The 21,342-nt window shown below is 42.8% G+C and overlaps 2 protein-coding genes across 7 annotated transcripts; one reads left to right on the plus strand and one right to left on the minus strand.

Annotated features, from left to right (window-relative positions):
• Positions 1–446: 446 nt before the first annotated feature.
• LOC116957241 (uncharacterized) lies at positions 447–8,136 on the minus strand. Of its 4 annotated transcripts, none has more exons than XR_012930523.1 (3): positions 7,863–8,136; positions 7,351–7,425; positions 447–1,567 (listed from the first exon to the last, which is right to left on the minus strand). XR_012930523.1 is itself a non-coding variant. In XM_076055504.1 (3 exons), exon 3 carries the CDS (start codon positions 5,076–5,078, stop codon positions 3,771–3,773), a length of 1,308 nt encoding a protein of 435 aa, XP_075911619.1. In that variant the 5' UTR covers positions 5,079–5,118; positions 7,351–7,425; positions 7,863–7,970; the 3' UTR covers positions 447–3,770. The 4 variants fall into 4 exon arrangements, 3 of the variants coding, with proteins under 3 accessions (XP_075911619.1, XP_075911618.1, XP_032835195.2); XM_076055504.1 differs by having other exon boundaries at positions 447–5,118; positions 7,863–7,970; XM_076055503.1 differs by having other exon boundaries at positions 447–5,088; positions 7,863–7,969.
• Positions 8,137–12,644: 4,508 nt separating this feature from the next.
• On the plus strand, positions 12,645–21,018 carry LOC116957276 (uncharacterized). Of its 3 annotated transcripts, none has more exons than XM_076055493.1 (2): positions 12,645–12,745; positions 17,681–21,017. In XM_076055493.1, exon 2 carries the CDS (start codon positions 17,721–17,723, stop codon positions 19,080–19,082), a length of 1,362 nt encoding a protein of 453 aa, XP_075911608.1. In that variant the 5' UTR covers positions 12,645–12,745; positions 17,681–17,720; the 3' UTR covers positions 19,083–21,017. The 3 variants fall into 3 exon arrangements, with proteins under 3 accessions (XP_075911608.1, XP_075911609.1, XP_075911610.1); XM_076055494.1 differs by having other exon boundaries at positions 12,665–12,745; positions 17,708–21,018; XM_076055495.1 differs by having other exon boundaries at positions 12,672–12,745; positions 17,711–21,018.
• Positions 21,019–21,342: the final 324 nt, after the last annotated feature.

Below are 21,342 nucleotides of genomic sequence, written 5' to 3' on the forward strand. Positions count from 1 at the left end.
CAGAGCATATAGGCTAGGTCCCCCAGAGGGACTGGCGCTGTTGTCATCCTGAAGAAATCTACGTTCTACATCCCACGTCGTACAGTCTCCAACACGTGGTCAGGGACCCAAGCTGGGGTCCGGTCCAGTGTAGCCACTTACCGTGTAATGAGTGCAGTTAGCCTGGTGGTCCAACACCATCGGTTATGTTTTTAAGGGGAAGTTACCACGTGTTGGTATTATGCAAATTTATGGAAAATGTAAATATATGAACGTATGCAAATTATGCTCAGCTTCGTTGCCGAGGGTGCATTACCAATCGTGATAATACAATGATTCTCGCTTTAACTTTTACTGATTATGATTTAGTGTAATTCTGTCAGGTCTCAGAATTCAGATCTAACCGCAGGATACAGTTCTTATAATTGAGATTATTATGCATGAACTTAGGAAGGAACCACTCAGACTTATCTACGTTAAGAAACTTTAATATCTAAAAACACTCTAATATGCGAAGACACTTACGATTGGAATTGTCAACACCATACTCCTGAAGATTTCCTACTCATTGATCCATACAATTAACCCTCAATGGTTAAGTTTGTTAAAACTGAGTAACAGAACAATTGGATAACTCCTCCGAGTAGAGCGACCAAACACGGCGATAGGAAAAGTCCGTAAAAAATTACAATATTCATATGAAACGTGCTAAAGAAACATGTGCCCAATGGCAAAAGTAGACACCAATGAATTCATTGGGAAGATTATGCAATTAACGAAATGTCCTGAAACAAGTGTGAATGCTAGTGTGCCTGTTTGGCTAACAGATGCTTATCAATTGGCTAACGGGACATCAATGAATTTGTGGGCAAAATTCTGTGATCAAAATAAAAATCTTAACATAATAATATTCCTGTGTGTAGATTGATAACATAGATGCTGATCAATGTTTAGTGTGTCAATGAATTCATTGGGAAGGTTAGGCAATAAACAAAAACAAATGACCAAAATACATCTAAACGAACGTATTCATGTAACTCAAGGGACAGAACAATGCTTTTCACGATCAACTAATAGTTAATGCACCACCTTGGTATGGCAACCCTTTTAGAAAAACACGAAGATAACTTTTTGGAACAATCTTATTCGTTCTAATATGCGCGTTGTGTGTGTTGTCTTCTTGCTAACTGTTGAGTTAGCAGCTTCCGAGGTGCTGCGTTCCTTGTACCGAAAAGACCTCAAGTCCCCAGGAGGGGCGCTGGGTCTGCGTGTGTGTTGAACACATGATGCTCTGGGCTGCTTCGTCAGTCTCTCTCCATCGCTGGGCTGGTTGCCGAGTCGGCACGCTGGTCACGCTGTCGGTGGTGCCCGTGCTGGCAGGGATGATGGGTCTGGCTGCGTCGATGTGCGCGATCATCCCGTTGCCAGACACCGCTCGCAACTCGTCTGCTGGTTGCCGCGCATCACCCCCCTTGGCACCAGACTGTTGATCCTTGTAGACTGTGCAGCGACTTGGAGAGACAGTGCCTGTCGTCTCCCCCCCCCCCTCTTCAAGAAAGTCCTCTTCCAGTTGTCTGTACGACTCGTGCTGCACAGAGGACACGCTACAGATCAAGTTATATCATTCCGTGTCATCTTCTTTGGTTCTTTCGGTAGTCACGTAGAATAATAAAATAAAATAACACAATTCTCTCTGAGAATTATAAAATAATATAACACAATTCTCTCTGAGAATTATACTTTACCGAAAGAACCAAAGAAGATTAATCCTTGCAGTCACGAAAGCTTTAAATCGAAATCTTTCCGTGTCAGTCTCTGATCTGACCCTCAACTAAACTTCGCCTGTGGGTTGCGATTTAAAGGGGCACTCTCACGAATAGTGGGTTGCACCAGCTTTCCCTCGAAGGGTTGACTATGATCGGAGCACAATCGTAACAATTGTCACTCTTTGATTGTGTTGACTGTACACAGCGACCTCGTCACCGGGAATAGTAATGTTACGGCATTTTTCCTTGGCTGGCAGCTTCTCTCAATGACGCAAAAAAAATAAAAACCTCTACGTGATACGTGGCTTCTGCTGATGCAGAGCTCCATATTAATTTGCCAGTCACGAGGGCAATCCCCGGAGCCTACCACTCGCAGTACTTTGGTATGGCATTGTGAAAAGCAACAGCTTTTATTTTTAATGATCGCTCGCATTGCTTCTTTCGTATGGCATTGTAAAGAGCAACAGTTTTATTTTTAATGATCACCATAAATGAATGCAAAGGTTCCTCATCCAGTTCAATTATGTGGTTGACGCAGTGTGGATTTCAGCGATACCGCCAGGATGTGCATGGATAGAGCATTCATCGGTGATGTGATTGATGGTTTGGACTTCTCCACAGTCGCAGTTGGCCGATTCTTTGAGCAGTACTGATTTCTGTTCTTGCGTTCTTGCTTATATCTGAATTTTTCCACCTCAGGCTCTTTCTTCTCATAAAGGGGCAGCTGTTTTCCTTTTGAAGTCGCTTGGGCTGTTTGTTGTCCGGATGTCTTTACTACCACCATGTTTCTGTTCACATTCTGAGCAGCGTTCCCCATGCTCCCACTACGGGCTGGAAGTGTTACATTTTTTTTCACATCAGACTTGCAGTCCTCTCTCTATTGTGCACGGGTGTGCTTGCTGTCGCCATATTTTCCGTCCTGTCATCACGGGTTGGAAAAAAATATATTTTTATAACTCATAGCTTTCCGCAGTTTTGACTCCAATCGACTCAAAAGTACGTTTTGAGCAGCGTTCACAGCACTCACGTCGCGGTTTGGAATTATTGCGGGGTATTTGTTATATTAGGCGGAGACGCCCCCCTGCATACATAATTTACTGCTACCATGTGCTGTTAGCTACTGGAAGACAAAGGCAGTTGGTGAGGCTCTGATCCCGTGGAATACATTATCTTGGTCGTGACTGATTGACATATTTCGCATTGTATCTCTTCTGAATGATCCTAGATCTAATACTTTCATAATTATTATTTGGTTCATGTTTAACCAAGATATGGTACACCGTAGTTGTTACCGAGGATATTCCGAGGGTTTTATTAACCTTTGTTCCGTCAGTATTGCCAGGGATCTGTGCTTCTTATTTTCAAGTTATATTTTGATATCCTGAGGTTGAAGATGTAGCTAAGCTTCGAACTTTACTGTTGTATTTTGAAAACCCCAGTCAGCTCAAGATGATTAACTGTCCTTGGGTGGATTTCAAAGTCCAAGGAAGGATCATGACCTCTGCTGTTTCCGTCTTGTTTGCTTTATTGTGGGTTGTTTCCTTTATGGCAGCCTTGTCTTGAAGTCAACTGGGGATTACCCGCAGAATCTCGTTAGCCCCCCCCCCCCCTTGGGTTTGCCATTTTTCAATTACATTTTATGACTTCCCAATCAGGCTTGTGAGTAATTATCCTCCGATCAAAATTATTACAAAAAGTCAGAATCACTCTCAATGTATATTTTTGGAAAAGTCATATATGCAACATTCTCTTCGAGTGTTTGTGATGAGATATGATACAAAACTCTGAGCTGCTGAGGCGATTAAGCAAGCATCATTATAATGCTGATATTATTATAACATAGTGAATGCTTGGGAGCTTATTGGCCCTCGCTCCTAGTTAGAGATCTACCCAACCCACAGGTCCGCAAATACTGACCGCTCTTACTCTGCAGGTTGAACCTAGGAATGGAGTGTTCAACTTCACGTTCTTTTCATTAAAGGCCTGTGACAAAGGTGAATTTATTGGAGCTTCATTGTCTCAAGCTTACACATCTACAGGGTCTCCATTTGACTTTGTATTGTCTAAGAAGTCCACCCACACCTCCACTTCCACAAACTGCTGGGAGTTGCCTCGCTCTGCCTCACAGTCAGAATTCTCCTCCTGCTTCACGTTGCCTCCATCGATGCGAAGGTCCGATTTTGGAGTTGAATCTTCATCTTCACATTTCACTTTCACTTCTTCGCTCTTCACTGTCACCTCTTCAAATTTCACCTTGAAACATTTCATAGTGTCCAAGCTGGAATTCACTTCTGGTTCTTTTTTCAGGAGGGATGGGCTCATTGCAGCACTTTGACTTTCACAAGTCGATTTCAGATTACACTCCTTGAGGATCTTCTGATGCCTGTGTGTTCTCTGGTGTACATGAAGATCTGATGACTGTACAAATGTCTTTCCGCACGGAGTACACCTGAAGGGTTTCTGTCCTGTGTGTGTTCTCTGGTGTCTTTTAAGATGTGATGACTGTGAAAATTCCTTCTCACACACACTATCCCTGAAGGGGTTATCTCCTGTGTGTATTCTCTGGTGTCTTTTAAAAGAAAATAAACTTGAAAATGCCTTCCCACACACACTGCACTTGTATGGTTTCTCTCCTGTGTGCGTTCTCTGGTGTGTTTTAAGATGTGATGAATGTGAAAATGCCTTCTCACACACACTGCACTTGAAGGGTTTCTCTCCTGTGTGTGTTCTCTGGTGGCTCTGAAGATCTGCTGCCCATGTAAATGCCTTCTCACAGACAGTGCATTTGAAAGGTTTGTCTCCTGTGTGTGTTTTCTGGTGTCTTTTAAGAGTCGGTGAATCTGAAAATTCCTTTCCACACACACTACACCTGAAGGGTTCCTCTCCTGTGTGTGTTCTCTGGTGGATCCGAAGACCTGCTGCCCATGCAAATACCTTCTCACACACAGTGCATTTGAAAGGTTTCCCTCTTGAGTGTGTTCTCTGGTGTTTTTTAAGAGTCGATGAATCTGAAAATTCCTTCCCACACACACTACACCTGAAGGGTTTCTCTCCCGTGTGTGTTCTCTGGTGTATTTTAAGATGTGATGACTCTGCAAACGCCTTCCTGCACAAAGTGCACGTGAAGGGTTTCTCTCCCGTGTGTGTTCTCTGGTGGCTCTGAAGAATTGATGACCGTGCAAATGTCTTCTCACACACAGTGCACTTGAAGGGTTTCTCTCCTGTGTGTGTTCTCTGGTGCTGTGTCAAATTTCCAGTATGATCCGTGCTGTATGCACACTGGTCGCAATGTTTCCTTTTTGTACAGAGCTGCGCTGAGTGCCTTTGCTCCATCAGACCAATTCTGCAGAGGAAGCGTCAGAGGAAGCGTCAGCTGCAGACAGAAAAACATATTCAATACCATTTACATCAGTATCGAGACAGAGAGGAATGAATAACAAAAAATTAGTTCAAGATTTTGTGACTGCAGGAATTACTATTTGGTTATTTCAGTAAAGTCACGTAGAAATAAAATGAAATATAAAATAAATAATATAACACGATGTTTCGATTGCAACATAAGCAACCGTCATCAGGTGAGAACTGCAAGTAAATGCAAGCTTGGAGAGAGACATATACAGAGTGACAAACAGACACGGAGAGAGACACACACAGAGAGAGACAACCAGAGAGACACAGAAGAGACACATATAGAGACACGCAGAGACACAAAGAGAAACAACGCCTCTGTGACGAGGTATTATATATAGAGAGGGGGGGGGGGGGGGCTGAGAGGCAAGGGGGGATGGGATCTGCAGCAGGGGGCATGTAGAGCCAAAGGGGGGGGGGGGGGATGGGATCTGCAGCAGGAGGAGAGAAATTGCAATCCTGAGAAATCAAACCAAGTAAACTTAGAAATGTAATGCAATGCAACACAGAGTCGGCTAACACAACAGTTAACACTTTACCTGGTTGATTACGTTCTTCCAAAGATTGCTTAATTTGAAGTTAAGTAACTTGACACTGTCACACACTGACATGGTAAACAGGTGGTGGTGTGTCCAGAACCATGTGTGGCCGCCTTCATCTGCTCAGTATTAATGCTTCCTCACTTCACCATGTAATTAATTTAAGATCAATAAACATAGCAGAGGCCCACAATTAGTTCAGCTTTCACTTATCAATCGTGTTCGCTGTCGGCGAAAATTTAACTCTAATTGTTGAGTTCATAATGCAGAGTTGAGCAGGTGCAGTGTTGTATGACATTAAATTCCCAGGCAGGTGATTTATTTTTGTGGAACATTTGCAAGGCCCCATTTCACGATGGAATTATCAAGCCACAGAACAAGATTCCCTAATTCCATCTCATTAAGTAGCCATTACCAGATCATCATCAGTTGTAACATGGTTGACCAGCAGGGAACGATCCTTTAACTATAACCAGGCATCGATTAGCATATCATTGTAACCGTAACAGATGCAAAGGTTTTATATGACCATTGGGAGCTTCTCAAACCACATAATTAAGGAAGATGCTATGTGTAGTGACATCGTTGGATGTCACTGTGTGAAGCTGGCCTGGGAGAGAGGCACGGCATGCCACGTATTGACATCGCAGACACCACTGAAGGTGGATGCAGTACCGGCCCTAGCGGGGCTCGGGGAGCACTGACTGAGAGCAATGGATGGCACCACGCTCTGCGTGCAGTGCCAGCCCCTTACAGGATAGAGTGCAAGGGTGCCAGCCACGGAAAGGGGTTGCAAGGGGCCATGGCACTCTGGGTGACCCCGGAGGACACGTGACCGGAGATGATGATTGCTTGTGTTGCGATTGAAACATCGTGATATTTTATTATTTTTAATTCACTTTATTTTCATTTTTCATAATTATATTATTATTTTTTCTATCCACGTGACTTTACCGAAAGACCCAAAGAATATGAATTCATGCAGCGACGATAGCTTAAAGTCAAGCTTAAACTGCTGTCGACATTTATGCCAAAATTGAAGCTTCATTCGATTAAACCCACAAGATGGCAAAACATCCAACATTGTCTATCCTGAAGCTCTCCAAAGGCAACAAATTTAAAAGCTGTCCTCATTATGAACAAACAAGCCCTGTGATTGTATAACACAACCAAGAAACCGTGACAATATACACACATTTACAGACTTCATTGGCAGAATTCAATAATTCCAATAAAGCCAGCATTGCAAGACATTACTCTTAATATTTGATTACTGAGACCTGTGCGAAGCCGGGTAACTTAGTTATTACCGAATAAATACGATACTTCTGATGATCATGTTTGTGCCTGAGTGGGGAGCGGTAGTGCAATGGTTAGCATGCTGCGCTATAAACCCAGCGAGACGATTTATATTCCCACAGAGCCAAGCCACAACATTTGGCTGTCGCCTGATGAAGCTGGTTGTAATTACTGGCGAATGTCGTACTCAGATTGTAAATGTTGTGGCTTGGCTCTCCAATACACAACCGGTGTAGTGCTGTACTAGTGACGAATTGGCCACGTTCTGTTTAGGTGACAAACCCTACTAGTTGGCTGTATCGGGTGGTGGCGGGTTTAACGACACAATTATATATGTACGCGATCTAACCCAAACAAACCTGTATTACTGCTGTATATTTGGAGTTTGCGTGTCTCTCTCCCCGTGGTCGCGTGGCCGGATCCTCCGGTTTTCCCTGCACATTTAGAGTCAACATCACCACGCGTTTAGAGTATTTGACAGATATACATTTCCACACGTTGATAAGCCACTTTGTTGTGGGCAGATCGCTTCTGAAAAAAGAGCGGTACAGCTCAAGTGTGCTTGGCCTTGGTAAGATTAAAAAAAACTGAATACTTAAAAGAAACAAAGTTTCAAAGTAGTGAGCCAGGTGAAGACAAATTAAACTTTAGCAGATAATTAAAGCACATGCAATCAGGCGAGGGCAGGAGGCAAGGCCCCGCATGGCTAGGCCCCGCGTTGTAATGTTCCAACCTGGACATCGATTCCATACTCGCTGCTACTCAATTGATATCCCTACGAGAGAGAGAGAGAAGGAGCGAGGCTCTACCTGGATAAACAACAACAACAACAACCACCACAACAACAACAACCACGATGTGAACTTCTCACCTCGGATCTCAGTGAGCGCGCGCGCGGATCGGCAGCTTCCTGGTGTCTCGTGAGGTTATGCGACTGTAGGTGACATGACGTCACTAGCTGGGCACACCACCCCCTGGCGTCTCACGCCGATGACGCAATGCAGTGGTGACGTCAGAGAGCGGGGTTAGAGTTTATGTTTATTTAAAGCTTGACTTAAAGCTGTCGTGACTGCAGGAATACATTCTATGGGTCTTTCGGTAAAACCACGGCCTCAGGGCGCCCTCCGATCTTACATTTACAGTGGCACCTCGGTATACCTCGTTAATTCGTTCCAGAAGGTAGGACTTATACCGAAAATGACGAATACCAAACGAATGTTTCCCATAATAAATAAAGGGAAAGGGAATAATCCGTTCCAGATTATAAGAAGTTATATTTTATATGGCATATTATACATTAATGGGGTGGTATAAAATAATTTAGACACTACTTATTACTAAAATGCATACATAAATTAAAAATGGTGGTGAGGAAGGGGAGGAGGAGGAGATGTTATTTTTTGGGAGTAGAGTCCCCTTCCATTAAAACTTCAGGATGCTGAAATTCTGTGTTTTTTTTTCCTTCTCTTTTCTGTCTTTTTTTCTTGACTTGGACCTGGTTGAGGCTCATCAGGTTTGAGTTTTACTAAAAAAAAACCTGTCCATTGAAGTTTGTTTTTGCCTTCTTCTAAGAATGTTCCTGAAGTGTGACATTGCCTGGTCATTCCGCACAATACTGTTACGAGCGGCACTTTGTATCAGTCATGAACGGGGTCTACGCGGGTATGCGGTGACTCATTCCGACCCATACAAGTTCTAGCAAGTGCGTCGTATCCCAAGACATTTTTTTCTCGTCAAAATACAACGTATACCAAATTCGACGTAGTCCAAAGCGGTCGTATACCGAGGTATGACTGTCCATGCAAATACCATCTCTAGCCCTGCCCACTTACCCTTGGGGGCCGTCCATAAATGATGTCACGCGAATTTGGACGGTTTTTGACCCCCCCCCCTTGTCAAGCCCCCCCCCCCCCTTGTCACACGGCGTCACAAAAAGTCAAACCCCCCTCAATTATGCCATCACAAAGCTCTGCACCCCCCAAAAAAACACATGTTTCCATTTTGAAAATAAAACATGCTTCAAATCGCTTTAAACTATTGCCATTGTAGTGTGTATTTAATGTGGGGCTGCACTCTGATGTTGTAGGAGTGTTGTTTTCACAATTAGTGTTGTAATAACAATTCTATATTTAATAAAGAATTAAAGCTTTCGTGACTGCATAAATGACTCATTGTTTTTTTTGGTAAAGTCACATATGTAGAAATACCATGAAATTATATTAAAATAAATCAATCACGACGTTTCGACTGCAACACAAGCGATCTTCATCAGGTGTAAAAAACAAATAGCGAGGGAGCATTTAGGGCAACACCAACACAACACATAGAGAGCGCCAAACTGCATGGAGGTAAATACAACAAGAAGATGAGAGACGAAAATTCAACAAACCTAAGAAAAAATTACGTGATGCAAAACCAGTCAGGCCAACAACACAGTTAGACACTTGCCTGGCGGACCACGAATTTCAGAAGAGTGCTAAATTTCGTGTCCATCCTCTGGATTGAACATACCAGCATAGACAGAGTGAACAAATACGAGGTACAAGTCAGCAGAAATACATATACAGGGACACCAAGAGGCAAGGAGAGGAAAGACGGACAGAGAAGCAAGGAAAAAAGAAAAAGGGCCGGAGGGATGAACAGACAGAGGCCTTAAATAAGAAGTAGAGGTGGGGGGAGGGGCCGAAGAGAGCAAGGGGGCACGGCAGCAGAGGCGGGGGGAGGGGTAGGAGAAAGCAAGGGGTACAATACGTTTAGGACAGAATTGTAAAGGTAACTTCCCCGTAGAAGTGTGTTAATAAAGAATTAAAAATAAATTTATGCGAACCAACACACCTGAAGACGACCGTTTGAGTTATGGTCGAAACGTCGTGAGAATTTTTTATTGTTTTATATATTTTATTATTTTGTTGTTTCTCTTCAACGTGACTTTACCGAAAAAACTAAGAATATGAATTACTGCAGTCACGAAAGCTTTAAATCTAAAAATAATTAAAGCTTTCGTGACTGCATAAATTACTCATTGTTTTTTTCGGTAAAGTCACGTATGTAGAAATACCATAAAATTATATTAAAATTAATCAATCACGACGTTTCGACCGCAACACAAGCGATCTTCATCAGGTGTGAAAAACAAATAGCGACACCAACGCAACACATAGAGATCACCAAACTGCACGGAGGTAAATACAACAAGAAGATGAGAGACGGAAATTCAACCAACCTAAGAAAAAATTACGTGATGCAAAACCAGTCAGGCCAGTTTGGCGCTCTCTATATGTTGCGTTGGTGTCGCCCTATATGCTCCCTCGCTATTTGTTTTTTTTACACCTGATGAAGATCGCTTGTGTTACTGTCGAAACGTCGTGATTGATTTATTTTAATATAATTTTATGGTATTTCTACATATGTGACTTTACCGATAAAACCAATGAGTAATTCTATACTTATAAAAAATTGCGCATTTTGATGTGACGTCACATTTCTCAACCCCCCCCCCTCGTCACACATCGTCATAAATGTCTGACACCCCCCCTCCCCCAGGTGCGTGACGTCATTTATGGACGGCTCCTTGGGCTGCACCCATCTCAGGCCTATATAACGTCCTGCTTCAGAAGCTCTCTCGCTGTATTTTTCCACCTGAAGACGATCACTTGTGTTGCGATCGAAACGTCGTGATATTTTTATTATTTTTCTATCTGCTTGGCTTTAACGAAAGACCCATAGAATACCATGTGTATACACATACACAATAGTGTTCACGTGGTTGTTGAGCTCACGCACCCAAGGAGTCTCTGTTCAAGAGAGAGAGAGCAATGGGAAAGGAATAGAAATATCAATAAACTCAAAATAAACTCATTCCATGGTAAATCTTTTTGCAGATGACACGATACTGATTTCTGCTGGCCGCTCTCCGGATGACGTGATTGCTAAGCTCCAGGGTGATTTCAACAAACTACAACATCAGCTAGTTGCTCTTAAACTAGTCCTGAATACCTCCAAAACCAAGGTGCTATGCTTCTCACCAGGACTAAAGCAGGAAGTTATTTCCCCCCAATTACATTCCTTAAATAATGATCAAATAGAACAAGTCAATATCTATAAGTATCTTGGGGTCATTGATTCAAAACTGAATTTTTACGATCACATTGATTATATTGGTAAAAAGACAAAAGTAAAAATTGGTTTTCTGTATCGACACAAGCATTGCTTCTCCCCTATGTTCCGTTTGGAATTGATAAAAGCTACCATACTGCCTCTACTTGATTACTGTGACATCGTGTATAAATCAATCCCCAAGTACTGTACTGAAGACGCTTGACTCAATTCATCACTCGGCCTTAAGATTTGCATTGAACTGCCCATATAGGACCCTCCACTGTGATCTCTACATTGGGTCAAACTTAACATCTCTTAATGTTCGACGGCTTGTGCACCAGATCTTATTAAATTCACGATGTACTTACAAAAAAATCTGCAGACTACCTGCTGGATCTCCTCTCTGTTTCGAAGAACAAATGTGACCTAAGGTCTTCACTCATTTTCTAGCTTCTCATTCCTTATTGCCGTATAAATACTGGAGGAAAGGCCTTTGCTGTTGATGCCCCCAGGGTCTGGAATGCTATTGCCAATAAACTGCAACTTGAATCACTACCTATGAGATCTTCACTCAAAACTGCTATAGAGGATTTGTACACCCCTTGCTGCCACTGCTATTCAGTGGCCTATAATCAAATGTTTCGCTCCGGATGACCATTGCAAAGTGTTAACTTGTGTTTTGATTTAGTGTGCTGATCTTTAAAGGTGCATTGAAACATGTTGATACTCCTACTGATGCTCCTGCTGTTGTGGAGTGACTCATGCAGCCAGCTATGGCTATAGGGTTTGGTGGTACATGTTGTTTATGTCGTTTATTGTGAAATTTCGGTCACAGTTGCTATGATCACTGTTACATTGCTTTTATGGCTTTATTTTGGTGATTTCGAAAAGTTTTTTGGTTTGGCCATGTTTGTTTGTTGTAGTACGGAGTTAAACTAATGGCTTTAATCTAAGTTGTCTTGTGGTTGTTGTTTGACTTGCATCCCACTGGGATTTTTGCACACAGCGTTGGTGTAATGTGCTTTTTCTGGAAGATATTTCTGTTTTTTCCTAGATTTTTCTGTTTGTGCACAGTCACTTTAAGATGTTTTCTTGTTCATGTTTTTTTTTGTTGCGGTTGCACCCGATTCAAGAGCCGAATGGCTCACATGGCTATACGTACCAAATAAATGAAACTGAAAACTGAAACCCCTGCTCTCTGACGTCACAACTCCGCATTACCTCATCGGTATGAGACGCCTGAGGGAGGTGTACCTAGCTAGTGACGTCATGTCACCTAGGTATTCACCCCCTCCCCCAACCCCCCCTCCAACGCGCTTTTGAGCGTGACGTCACGTCTGGTTGGTCACTGTCGATTTCTGTTCCAGTAAAAAATCCTTATTTTGGCACAGCTACGTCCAGTCACCGGCGGTTCATTAACATAATTTATTCAAAATTACCGTCGCGAGTTCATTGTGACGGGTCCAGCATCCATGCCTCATCACTGGACATGAAACTATCTCGTTAACATAATTTATTCAGTTACACCGCCGCACGTTGGGGGAGGGGATTGTGTGTTGAACCACGCAAGTGACGTCATGTCACCTTCTGCTGCCGCGTGACATCACGATATATCCAGAAGCTGCTGCACCGCGCGCGCTCTCACTGAGATCCGTGGTGAGAAGTTCACATCGTGGTTGTTGTTGTTGTGGTGGTTGTTGTTGTTGTTTACCCAGGTAGAGCCTCGCTCCTCTCTCTCGCTCTCTCTCGTAGGGATATCAATTGAGTAGCAGCGAGCATGGAAGCGATGTCCAGGTTGGAACATTACAACGCGGGGCCTAGCCATGCGGGGCCTTGCTTCCTGCCCTCGCCTGATCGCATTTGCTTTAATTCTCTGCTAAAGTTTAATTTGTCTTCACCTGGCTCACTACTTCATGGGACCTCCTTTGCCAGTATCAAAATATAAGTAGAGGTTATCCCATTTTTTTGGCAACAAAACAGGTGTTAAGATTTTGATTTAAAGCTTTCGTGACTGCAAGGATTCATATTCTTGGTTTCCAAGAATGAACCAACAATAGGTGTTAAAATGCAAAAAAACATGCTCTGATAGTACAGTATATGCATTGTCTGTGAAACAGATTGGTCCACACCAGAGACCGCTTTCTTTCGAGCCTAGTCTCAAACGGTGTTAGACAAGAGGACGCCAAAAGGCGAACAGCACAAAGACAATGCCACTATCAGAACAATGGGAGCTCGGGGCGAGCAGCTACTTCATGGGACCTCCTTTGCCAGTATCAAAATATAAGAAGAGGTTTTCCCCTTTTATCATTTATAGATTTATACTATTTTTTGTATACGGTTTCTCCGTGTTTATTTCAATTGTTTATTTGGAATGCAGTACTTATTTCAATTGTGATGCTAATTTTAGTTGACCTTTACCTAACACCATTACTTAGATCGGGCTTAAGTATTGAATGTTGCGCTTTTAGCTTTTGCGCGGCAATTTCCAAGAACGTAACCTCCACGGTATGCAAGGTTTGCTGTATTTTACGTCTATTGACTACAGCAGAGGTATATATATTATTGGTTCTTTCGGTAAAGTCACGTTTAAGGGAAACAATAAAATAATCAAATATATAAAACAATAAAATTTTCACGACGTTTCGACTGCAACACAAGCAGTCATCATCAGGTGTGAAAACCAACGGCAAGAACATTTGAAAGAAGTGGCGGATCGTATTTATTTATTTTTAAACGTTAGCACCACGGATAGCGATTTGACAGTTTGTTTAGATGGACGAGTCCATCTATGTTTGGAAAAGAGGAGGGGGGGGGGAAGACGAAAAATTAATGTATGCTGTCTGAAAGCCACCGTAAGCCTGAACAATCAATTAAGACCCGAAATGGTTTATCAAATCCTTCCAGTGATTGCTAAGCCAGAATCCATCTTCTCGGTTGAAATTGTCAGCAGAGGTGTACGGATTTTCAACAGAAACTAGATCTTTGCATAAAGAGGCTTGGGGCTATGGGTTGTTATTTGTTTTCAAAGCTATGCCTCTGCTCACATGTTTTGAGGATTTGTATGATTTTGGGCAGGACGGTCTAAAGCTGCATGACCAGGAGTCGGAACCATTTCCTGTTCAACTTGGCTTCTGACATAAATTCACTCTGGCCCCATGCATTACATTACATAGCATCTTCAATAACTATGTACTCTTCGGGTGTTTCGGTCAAGTCACGTAGATAGAAAATTATCGATCATGATGTTTCTATCACAACACAAGCAATCGTCTTCAGGTGAGAGAGAGAGAAAGCTGCTTGAAATTCGTGATCTGATCCCATCTGTGAAGGATATGATTCCTGACATGCAATACCCCGGTGTCTACAAACTAAGTTGTGTCTGTGGCAGTAGTTACATTGGGGAAACTAAACGACATGTCTCGGGCCGTGTTTGTGAACACAAGGCGGAACTGAAACACGTTAGGACCAATACCTCGGCCGTGGCTGATCATTGTTTTAATGCTGTGGGCTCACATGATATTGATATTTCCAAGACGAAGGTAATCTGGAAACCCACTGGCTATCATCAAAGATTTTTCTAGAAGCCATCCAGATATATAAACATAGACAACTTCAACCAAGAAGATGGGTACAAATTGAGCAATCATTGGAAGGACGTGATTAACCAGGTAAAGGCTTAACTTGCTATGATGTTTCCATCCTTTCTACCGATGTTAACTGACATTACTAGGTTGGATGTCTTTGTATTGACAGGCTGAGTGTCCACTGCCCCAGCCTCTGTGGTTCATCCATCTCTATCTCCACCCACCTACCTTGATGCACCCATCTCAGGCCTATATAAGACCTTGTCTCAGTAGCTTTTTCTCGCTCTCTCTCACCTGAAGACGATTGCTTGTGTTGTGATTGGAACGTCGTGATCTATTATTTTCTATCTACGTGACTTGACCGATAGATCCGAAGAGTATTAATTCCTGCAGTCACGAAAGCTTTAAATCAAGAAATAACTATGTAGTGTGAGAAACTCCCAATGGTCATATGAAAACCATTGCATTCGTTACAGTTACAATGATACACTAATCGATGCCTGGTTATAGTTAAAGGATCGTTCCCTGGTGGTCAACCATGTTACATCTGCTGATGATTTGGTAATCGCTACTCAATGAGATGGAATTAGGGAATCTTGTTCTGTGCTTTGATAATTCCATCATGAAATGGGGCCTTGCAAATGTTCCACAAAAAATAAATCACCTGCCTGGGAATGTCATGTCATACAACACTGGACCTCCTCAACTCTTCATGAATAATCAGGCAGTTCTAAAAGTGTTGGAGGCGCTCCCATACCTGGTTAATGTGTCCATTACCAGCTCTGGTTTGGCAGCCAAAGTCTCACTTCAAATTAGTCGAGCAGCATTATTTCATTAGACTGTGTAACACTGTGTGGAAGGTGCCTGGACTTTTTCTCCATACAAAGCTTTGTCCATCGCCAAGGTCTAGTCCGGCTTGAGACCATCCCTCTCCCTGCCATATCGCACCCGCCCCTCACCCTTCATCCTGCAGATGGCGGGCACACAGGATGGCACCACTTAGCCATTTCGAGCTTGCATGACTGTTGGCGAACACAACCCCTGGGCCCTGGCTCTAGGGGTGATATCAATATAGAATATATGTAAGGATGCCCCCGAATAGACTCCCCCTGGAACTCTACCAGACACGTCCCACTGGGCGATGACCCCGGGGCTGGCCCAGGACACGCTGGCGGGACTATGTCGCTCTGCTGGCCTGGGAACACTTGGAAATTCTCCAGGATGAGCTAGAGTCTGTCACCAGGCAATGGGAGGCCTGGACCATCCTACTCAGCATGCTGCCACCGCGACCCTCACCAGGACCAGCGTTTTTAGAAACTAACAAACAAAGCTGTGATTCTTCTTGGCCACAGATATTACTCTGTGGATGCAAAATGTGAACTTATTTTAATGACCATCTGTGCTGTCTTACACAATGAAGGCTGGCCTGCCATGATTCATCCTCTATTCAACCAGACTATATTCTATTAGAAGCTTACAGATCCTTAAGATATCAATATAGAATATAATCTTGAATCTCTTTGGCAGGCGAGGCTGCACTGGGATTTTTTTGCACACAGCGTTGGTGTACGGTGCTTTTTTTCAGAAATATTTTGCTGTGTTTTTTCATGGATTTTCTGTTTGCACAGTCACATAGTCACTTTAAGATGTTTTCTTGTTCGTGTTTTTTTGTTTGTTCTGGTTGCACCCGATTCAAGAGCCGAATGGCTCACAGGGCTATACCAAAATAAACTGAAACTGTAAACTGCATTGGTTCGGTCATGAATCCCGCATTCCCAGACACTGCATGCTCAAGCAGCTTTTTGTCCAGATATTAGAGGCTGAACAGGCATGGCATTAGCTAGAGAAGAGATTGGAGGATGTGAAGGTGATCGGACCTGCAGATGACTGGTACCAGAGTGTCAAGATTGGCCTCTGTGGAGGAATCCCGTGGGGTATGCTGCAGGGCAGATTATAGATATTTGCTCTGCAAAAACGATGAGGCCAGAAGAGCGACGCCCACATGAATAATAGGTGGAACGCTGGGTTCCTCAAACCCAGCAAGACAGTGGGGAGCACAGCTGGTTCTTCTGTCAGTCATGCCTTGACACCTGGATCATTCCCATTACCTGCTGACAAGGAATCCACACTTACATGGCCTTAAATTGCACCTATCATGGCATTAGCACTGGGATAAGGTTTGCTTGCAATTCGTCATGAATGATGGATGTTTTGTTTATACAATGTTAATGATCCTTGCGAAATGTATGTGTATTTAAGAGTTTATCTTTGTAGAGAGCTGTAGTGCATTATGAACTCAACAATTAGTTTGATTATTGCCGAAAGCAAACATGATTGCAAAGTGAAAGCTGAACTTATTGTTGGCCTCTGCTATGTTGAATAATCTTAAATTAATTACATGGTGAAGTGAGGATGCACTAATACTGAGCAGATGAATGCGGCCAGGCATGGTTCTGGACACACCACCACCTTTCTACCATGCCAGTGTGTGACAGTGTCAAGTTTGTATTTGCAGTAAAGTATATTAACAATTGTACATGGAGGTTAAATCAAAACAATAGCTTATTTTAGTTTTCCTCTGAAACTTTTTGTAAGAATGGAAACAGGAAATTAACACAGCATATATGCAGCTGAATTTAGCTCTGTTCATCTAAGCATTCAAGCAAATCTGAGCCTGGCTTCACACCTCTAAGTTGCAATTTAATATTAATTTATGCATTTCTGCATAGTACAAATAGTATTATTTTCAACAGCCTTTGCTATGTTAGCTGAAATTTGCTTGGTGTTTTGGGTTAATATTTATTTTGAAGATACTAGGGCCTCCAGGCATATTTATAACCATTTGCCCTCTCATTGTGTGCCTTCACAGCCCGTGTGATGGATTGGGGAATATCTGGAGTATATGAATAAATGTAGACGTGTAAGTCATGTGTGACTATGTATATATATTTATTCCTCTGTGCCTCGATACTGACGTAGATGGTGTTGATATTTTTTCTGTCTGCAGCTGACGCATCTTCTGACGCTTCCTCAGCAGAATTGGTCTGATGGAGCAAAGGCACTCAGCGCAGCCCGGTTCAAAAAGACAATGGGACCAGGATGCAAACAGCATGGATTGTACTGAAAGTGTGACACGGCACCAGAGAACTCAAACAGGAGAGAAACCCTTCAAGTGCACTGTGTGTGAGAAGGCATTTGCATGGTCATCAGTTCTTCAAAAACACTGGAGAACACACACAGGAGAGAAACCCTTCAAGTGCACTGTGTGTGAGAAGGCATTTTCAGATTCATCCACCCTTAATAGACACCAGAGAACACACACGGGAGAGAAACCGTTCAAATGCACTGTCTGTGAGAAGGCATTTGCAGAGTCATCATTTCTGCAGATCCACCAGAGAACACACACAGGAGAGAAACCCTTCAAGTGCAGTGTGTGTGAGAAGGCATTTGCACAGTCACCACATCTTCAAAAACACCAGAGAACACACACAGGAGAGAAACCTTTCACGTGCACCCTTTGCGGGAAGCCCTTTGCAGAGTCATCAAATCTTAAAGAACACCAGAGAAGACACACTGGAGAGAAACCTTTCAAGTGCACTCTCTGTGAGAAGGCATTTGCATTGTCATCAGATTTAGAAAAACACCAAAGAACACACACAGGAGAAAAACCCTTCAGGTGTAGTGTGTGTGGGAAGGCATTTTCATATCCATCTGTCCTTAAAACACACCAGAAAATACACACGGGAGAGAAACCGTTCAAATGCACTGTCTGTGAGAAGGCATTTGCAGAGTCATCATTTCTGCAGATCCACCAGAGAACACACACAGGAGAGAAACCCTTCAAGTGCAGTGTGTGTGAGAAGGCATTTGCACAGTCACCACATCTTCAAAAACACCAGAGAACACACACAGGAGAGAAACCTTTCAAGTGCACTGTGTGTGGGAAGGAATTTTTAGGTTCATCACCTCTTAAAAGACACCAGAGAACACACAGGCATCAGGAGATCCCCAAGGAGTCCAGTCTGAAATCGACTTGTGAAAGTCAAAGTGCTACAATGAGCCCATCTCTCCTGAAAATAGAACCAGAAGTCAATTCCAGCTTGGACACTATGAAATGTAGCAAGGAGAAATTTGAAGAGGCGAAGGTGAAATGTGAAGAGGCGACAGTGAAGAGCGAAGAAGCGAAGGTAAAATGTGAAGAAGTGATGAAGAGCGAAGAAGTTATGGTAAAATGTGAAGAAGATTCAACTCCAAAATCGGACCTTCACATCGATGGAGGCAACGTGAAGCAGGAGGAGATTTCTGACTGTGAGGCAGAGCGAGGCAACTCCCAGCAGTTTGTAGAAGTGGAGGTGTGGGTGGACTTCTTAGACAATACAAAGTCAAATGGAGACCTTGTAGATGTGTAAGCCTGAGACAATGAAGCTCCAATAGATTCACCTTTATCACAGGCCTTTAATGAAAAGAACGTGAAGTTGAATACTCCATTCCTAGGTTCAACCTGCAGAGTAAGAGCGGTCGGTATTTGCGGACCTGTGGGTTGGGTAGATCTCTAACTAGGAGCGGGAGCCAATAAGCTCCCAAGCGTTCACTGTTATGATATTAGCATGTATATGGTGCTTGCTTAATCGCCTCAGCAACTTGGCGTTTTGTATCATATCTCATCACAAACACTCTGAGAGCACGCCTTTTGGCACCCATTGTTCTGATAGTGCATTGTCATTGTGCTGTACGCCTTTCAGCGTCCTCTGGTCTAACACCGTTTGAGACGAGGCTTGAAGGAAAGCTGTCTCTGGTGTGAAGTAATGAGTTTCAAAGATAACGCATATATTATCAGTGTTTTTTGTTTGCATTCTGACCACATTCCTTGTAAACGGTTTCTGTTTGGTGTTTTAACATCTCAACACTTGTTTCCAGAAAAAAGGAGAAAACCTGTTCTCACTCGAAGAGTATGTTGCATAAATGCCTTTTCCAAAAAAAATTATTGAGTGATTCTGCCTATTGTTTTTCATAATTTTGATCGGGATGTAGCGCTGGGGCATGGAAAGGGTGAGTGTCCCCCCCCCTGCCTCCTGCCTTGCCACACAAAAGACAGCTGGAGGATAACTACTCACAAGCCTGTTTGGGAAGTCATAAAATCTATTATTTAAAAAAAAACTGCAAACCCAAGGGGGGGCTAATGAGATTCTGCAGGAAATCCCCAGTTGACTTCAAGAGAAGGCCGCCATAAAGGAAACAACCCACGATAAAACAAAAACAAACATAAGAAGGAAATGGCAGGGGTCACGAACCTCCCTTGGACAGCAAAATCCACCCAAGGGCAGTTAATTATTATGATCTGACTGGGGTTTTTAAAATACAACAGTAAAATTTGAAGCTTAGCTATATCTTCAGCCTCAGGATATCAAAATATAACTTGAGAATAAGCACGGATCCCTGGCGATACAGATGGGGAACAAAGGTTAATAAAACCCTCAGAATATCTTTTGTAACAACTATGGTATGCCACAAAACTTGGTTAAGCATGAACTAAATAATTTTAAAAGTATTAGACCTAGAGTCATTCAGAAGTGATACAATCTGAAATATGTCAATCACACAAGACCAAGATAATATGTATTCCATGGGATCAGAGCCTCACCAACTCCCTTTGTCTTCCAATAGCTAACAGCACATGGTAGCAGTAAATTATGTATGCAGGGGGGCGCCTAATATATCAAATACCACGTAAGAATTACAAACCACGACGTGAGTGCTGTGAACGCTGCTCAAAACTGCGGAAAGTGGTTCGGTGCCAAGCTAATAGAGGTGAATAATAATATATTTTTTACTTCCAACCCGTGATGAGAGGACGGGAATACATGGCGACAGCAAGCACACCCGTGCACAATAGGTCACAACTACAAAGGCCACAGCGCCCCTTTTTGAGAGAGGACTGCAAGTTTGATGCGAAAAAAATTAACACTTCCAGCCCGTGGTGGGAGCGTGGGGAACGCTGCCCAAAACGTGAACAGAAACATGTTGGTAGTAAAGACATCCGGACAACAAACAGCCCAAGCGACTTCAAAAGGAAAACAGCTGCCCCTTTATGAGAAGAGAGCATGAGGTGTGTGTTGTATATACGGGCCTTTTTACAAAAAATTATAGTAGGAATAATTCTGCCAATTTTTTTTTATGAGACCTTTGCCAGAATCAAGATATAGGAATAGGTTTTACCCTTTTGACTGGCACAAAAACTGACACCTTTATTCAAGGCATCATGTTTGCAATAACCACAACACAAGCAGTCAAAATGCAAACAAAAAAGACAACTCTGATAATAATATGCACTGTCCTTGAATTTGATTGGTCCACATCCGAGACAGCTTTTCTTAGAGCCTAGTCTCCATTGGTGTTGGACCAGGAGTTGTACTCCTTTTGGCGTCTTCTGGTCCAACAAGTACGCCTTTTGGCGTCTCCTGGTCCAACACCAATGGAGACTAGGCTCTAAGAAAAGCTGTCTCGGGTGTGGACCAATCAAATTCAAGGACAGTGCATATTATTATCAGAGTTGTCTTTTTTGTTTGCATTTTGACTGCTTGTGTTGTGGTTATTGCAAACATGATGCCTTGAATAAAGGTGTCAGTTTTTGTGCCAGTTAAAAGGGTAAAACCTATTCCTATAATTTTT

This window comes from Petromyzon marinus, chromosome 71 (genome assembly GCF_048934315.1).
Source record: "Petromyzon marinus isolate PM22_M1 ecotype Great Lakes invasive population chromosome 71, UKy_Petmar_22M1.pri1.0, whole genome shotgun sequence".
Lineage (NCBI taxonomy): Eukaryota > Metazoa > Chordata > Hyperoartia > Petromyzontiformes > Petromyzontidae > Petromyzon > Petromyzon marinus.

What these genes read in the sequence shown, in the direction of transcription:
- LOC116957241 (XM_076055504.1), bottom strand. Translation starts at nt 5,078, where the DNA reads ATGGAGCAAAGGCACTCAGCGCAGCTCTGTACAAAAAGGAAACATTGC.
- LOC116957276 (XM_076055493.1), top strand. Translation starts at nt 17,721, where the DNA reads ATGGAGCAAAGGCACTCAGCGCAGCCCGGTTCAAAAAGACAATGGGAC.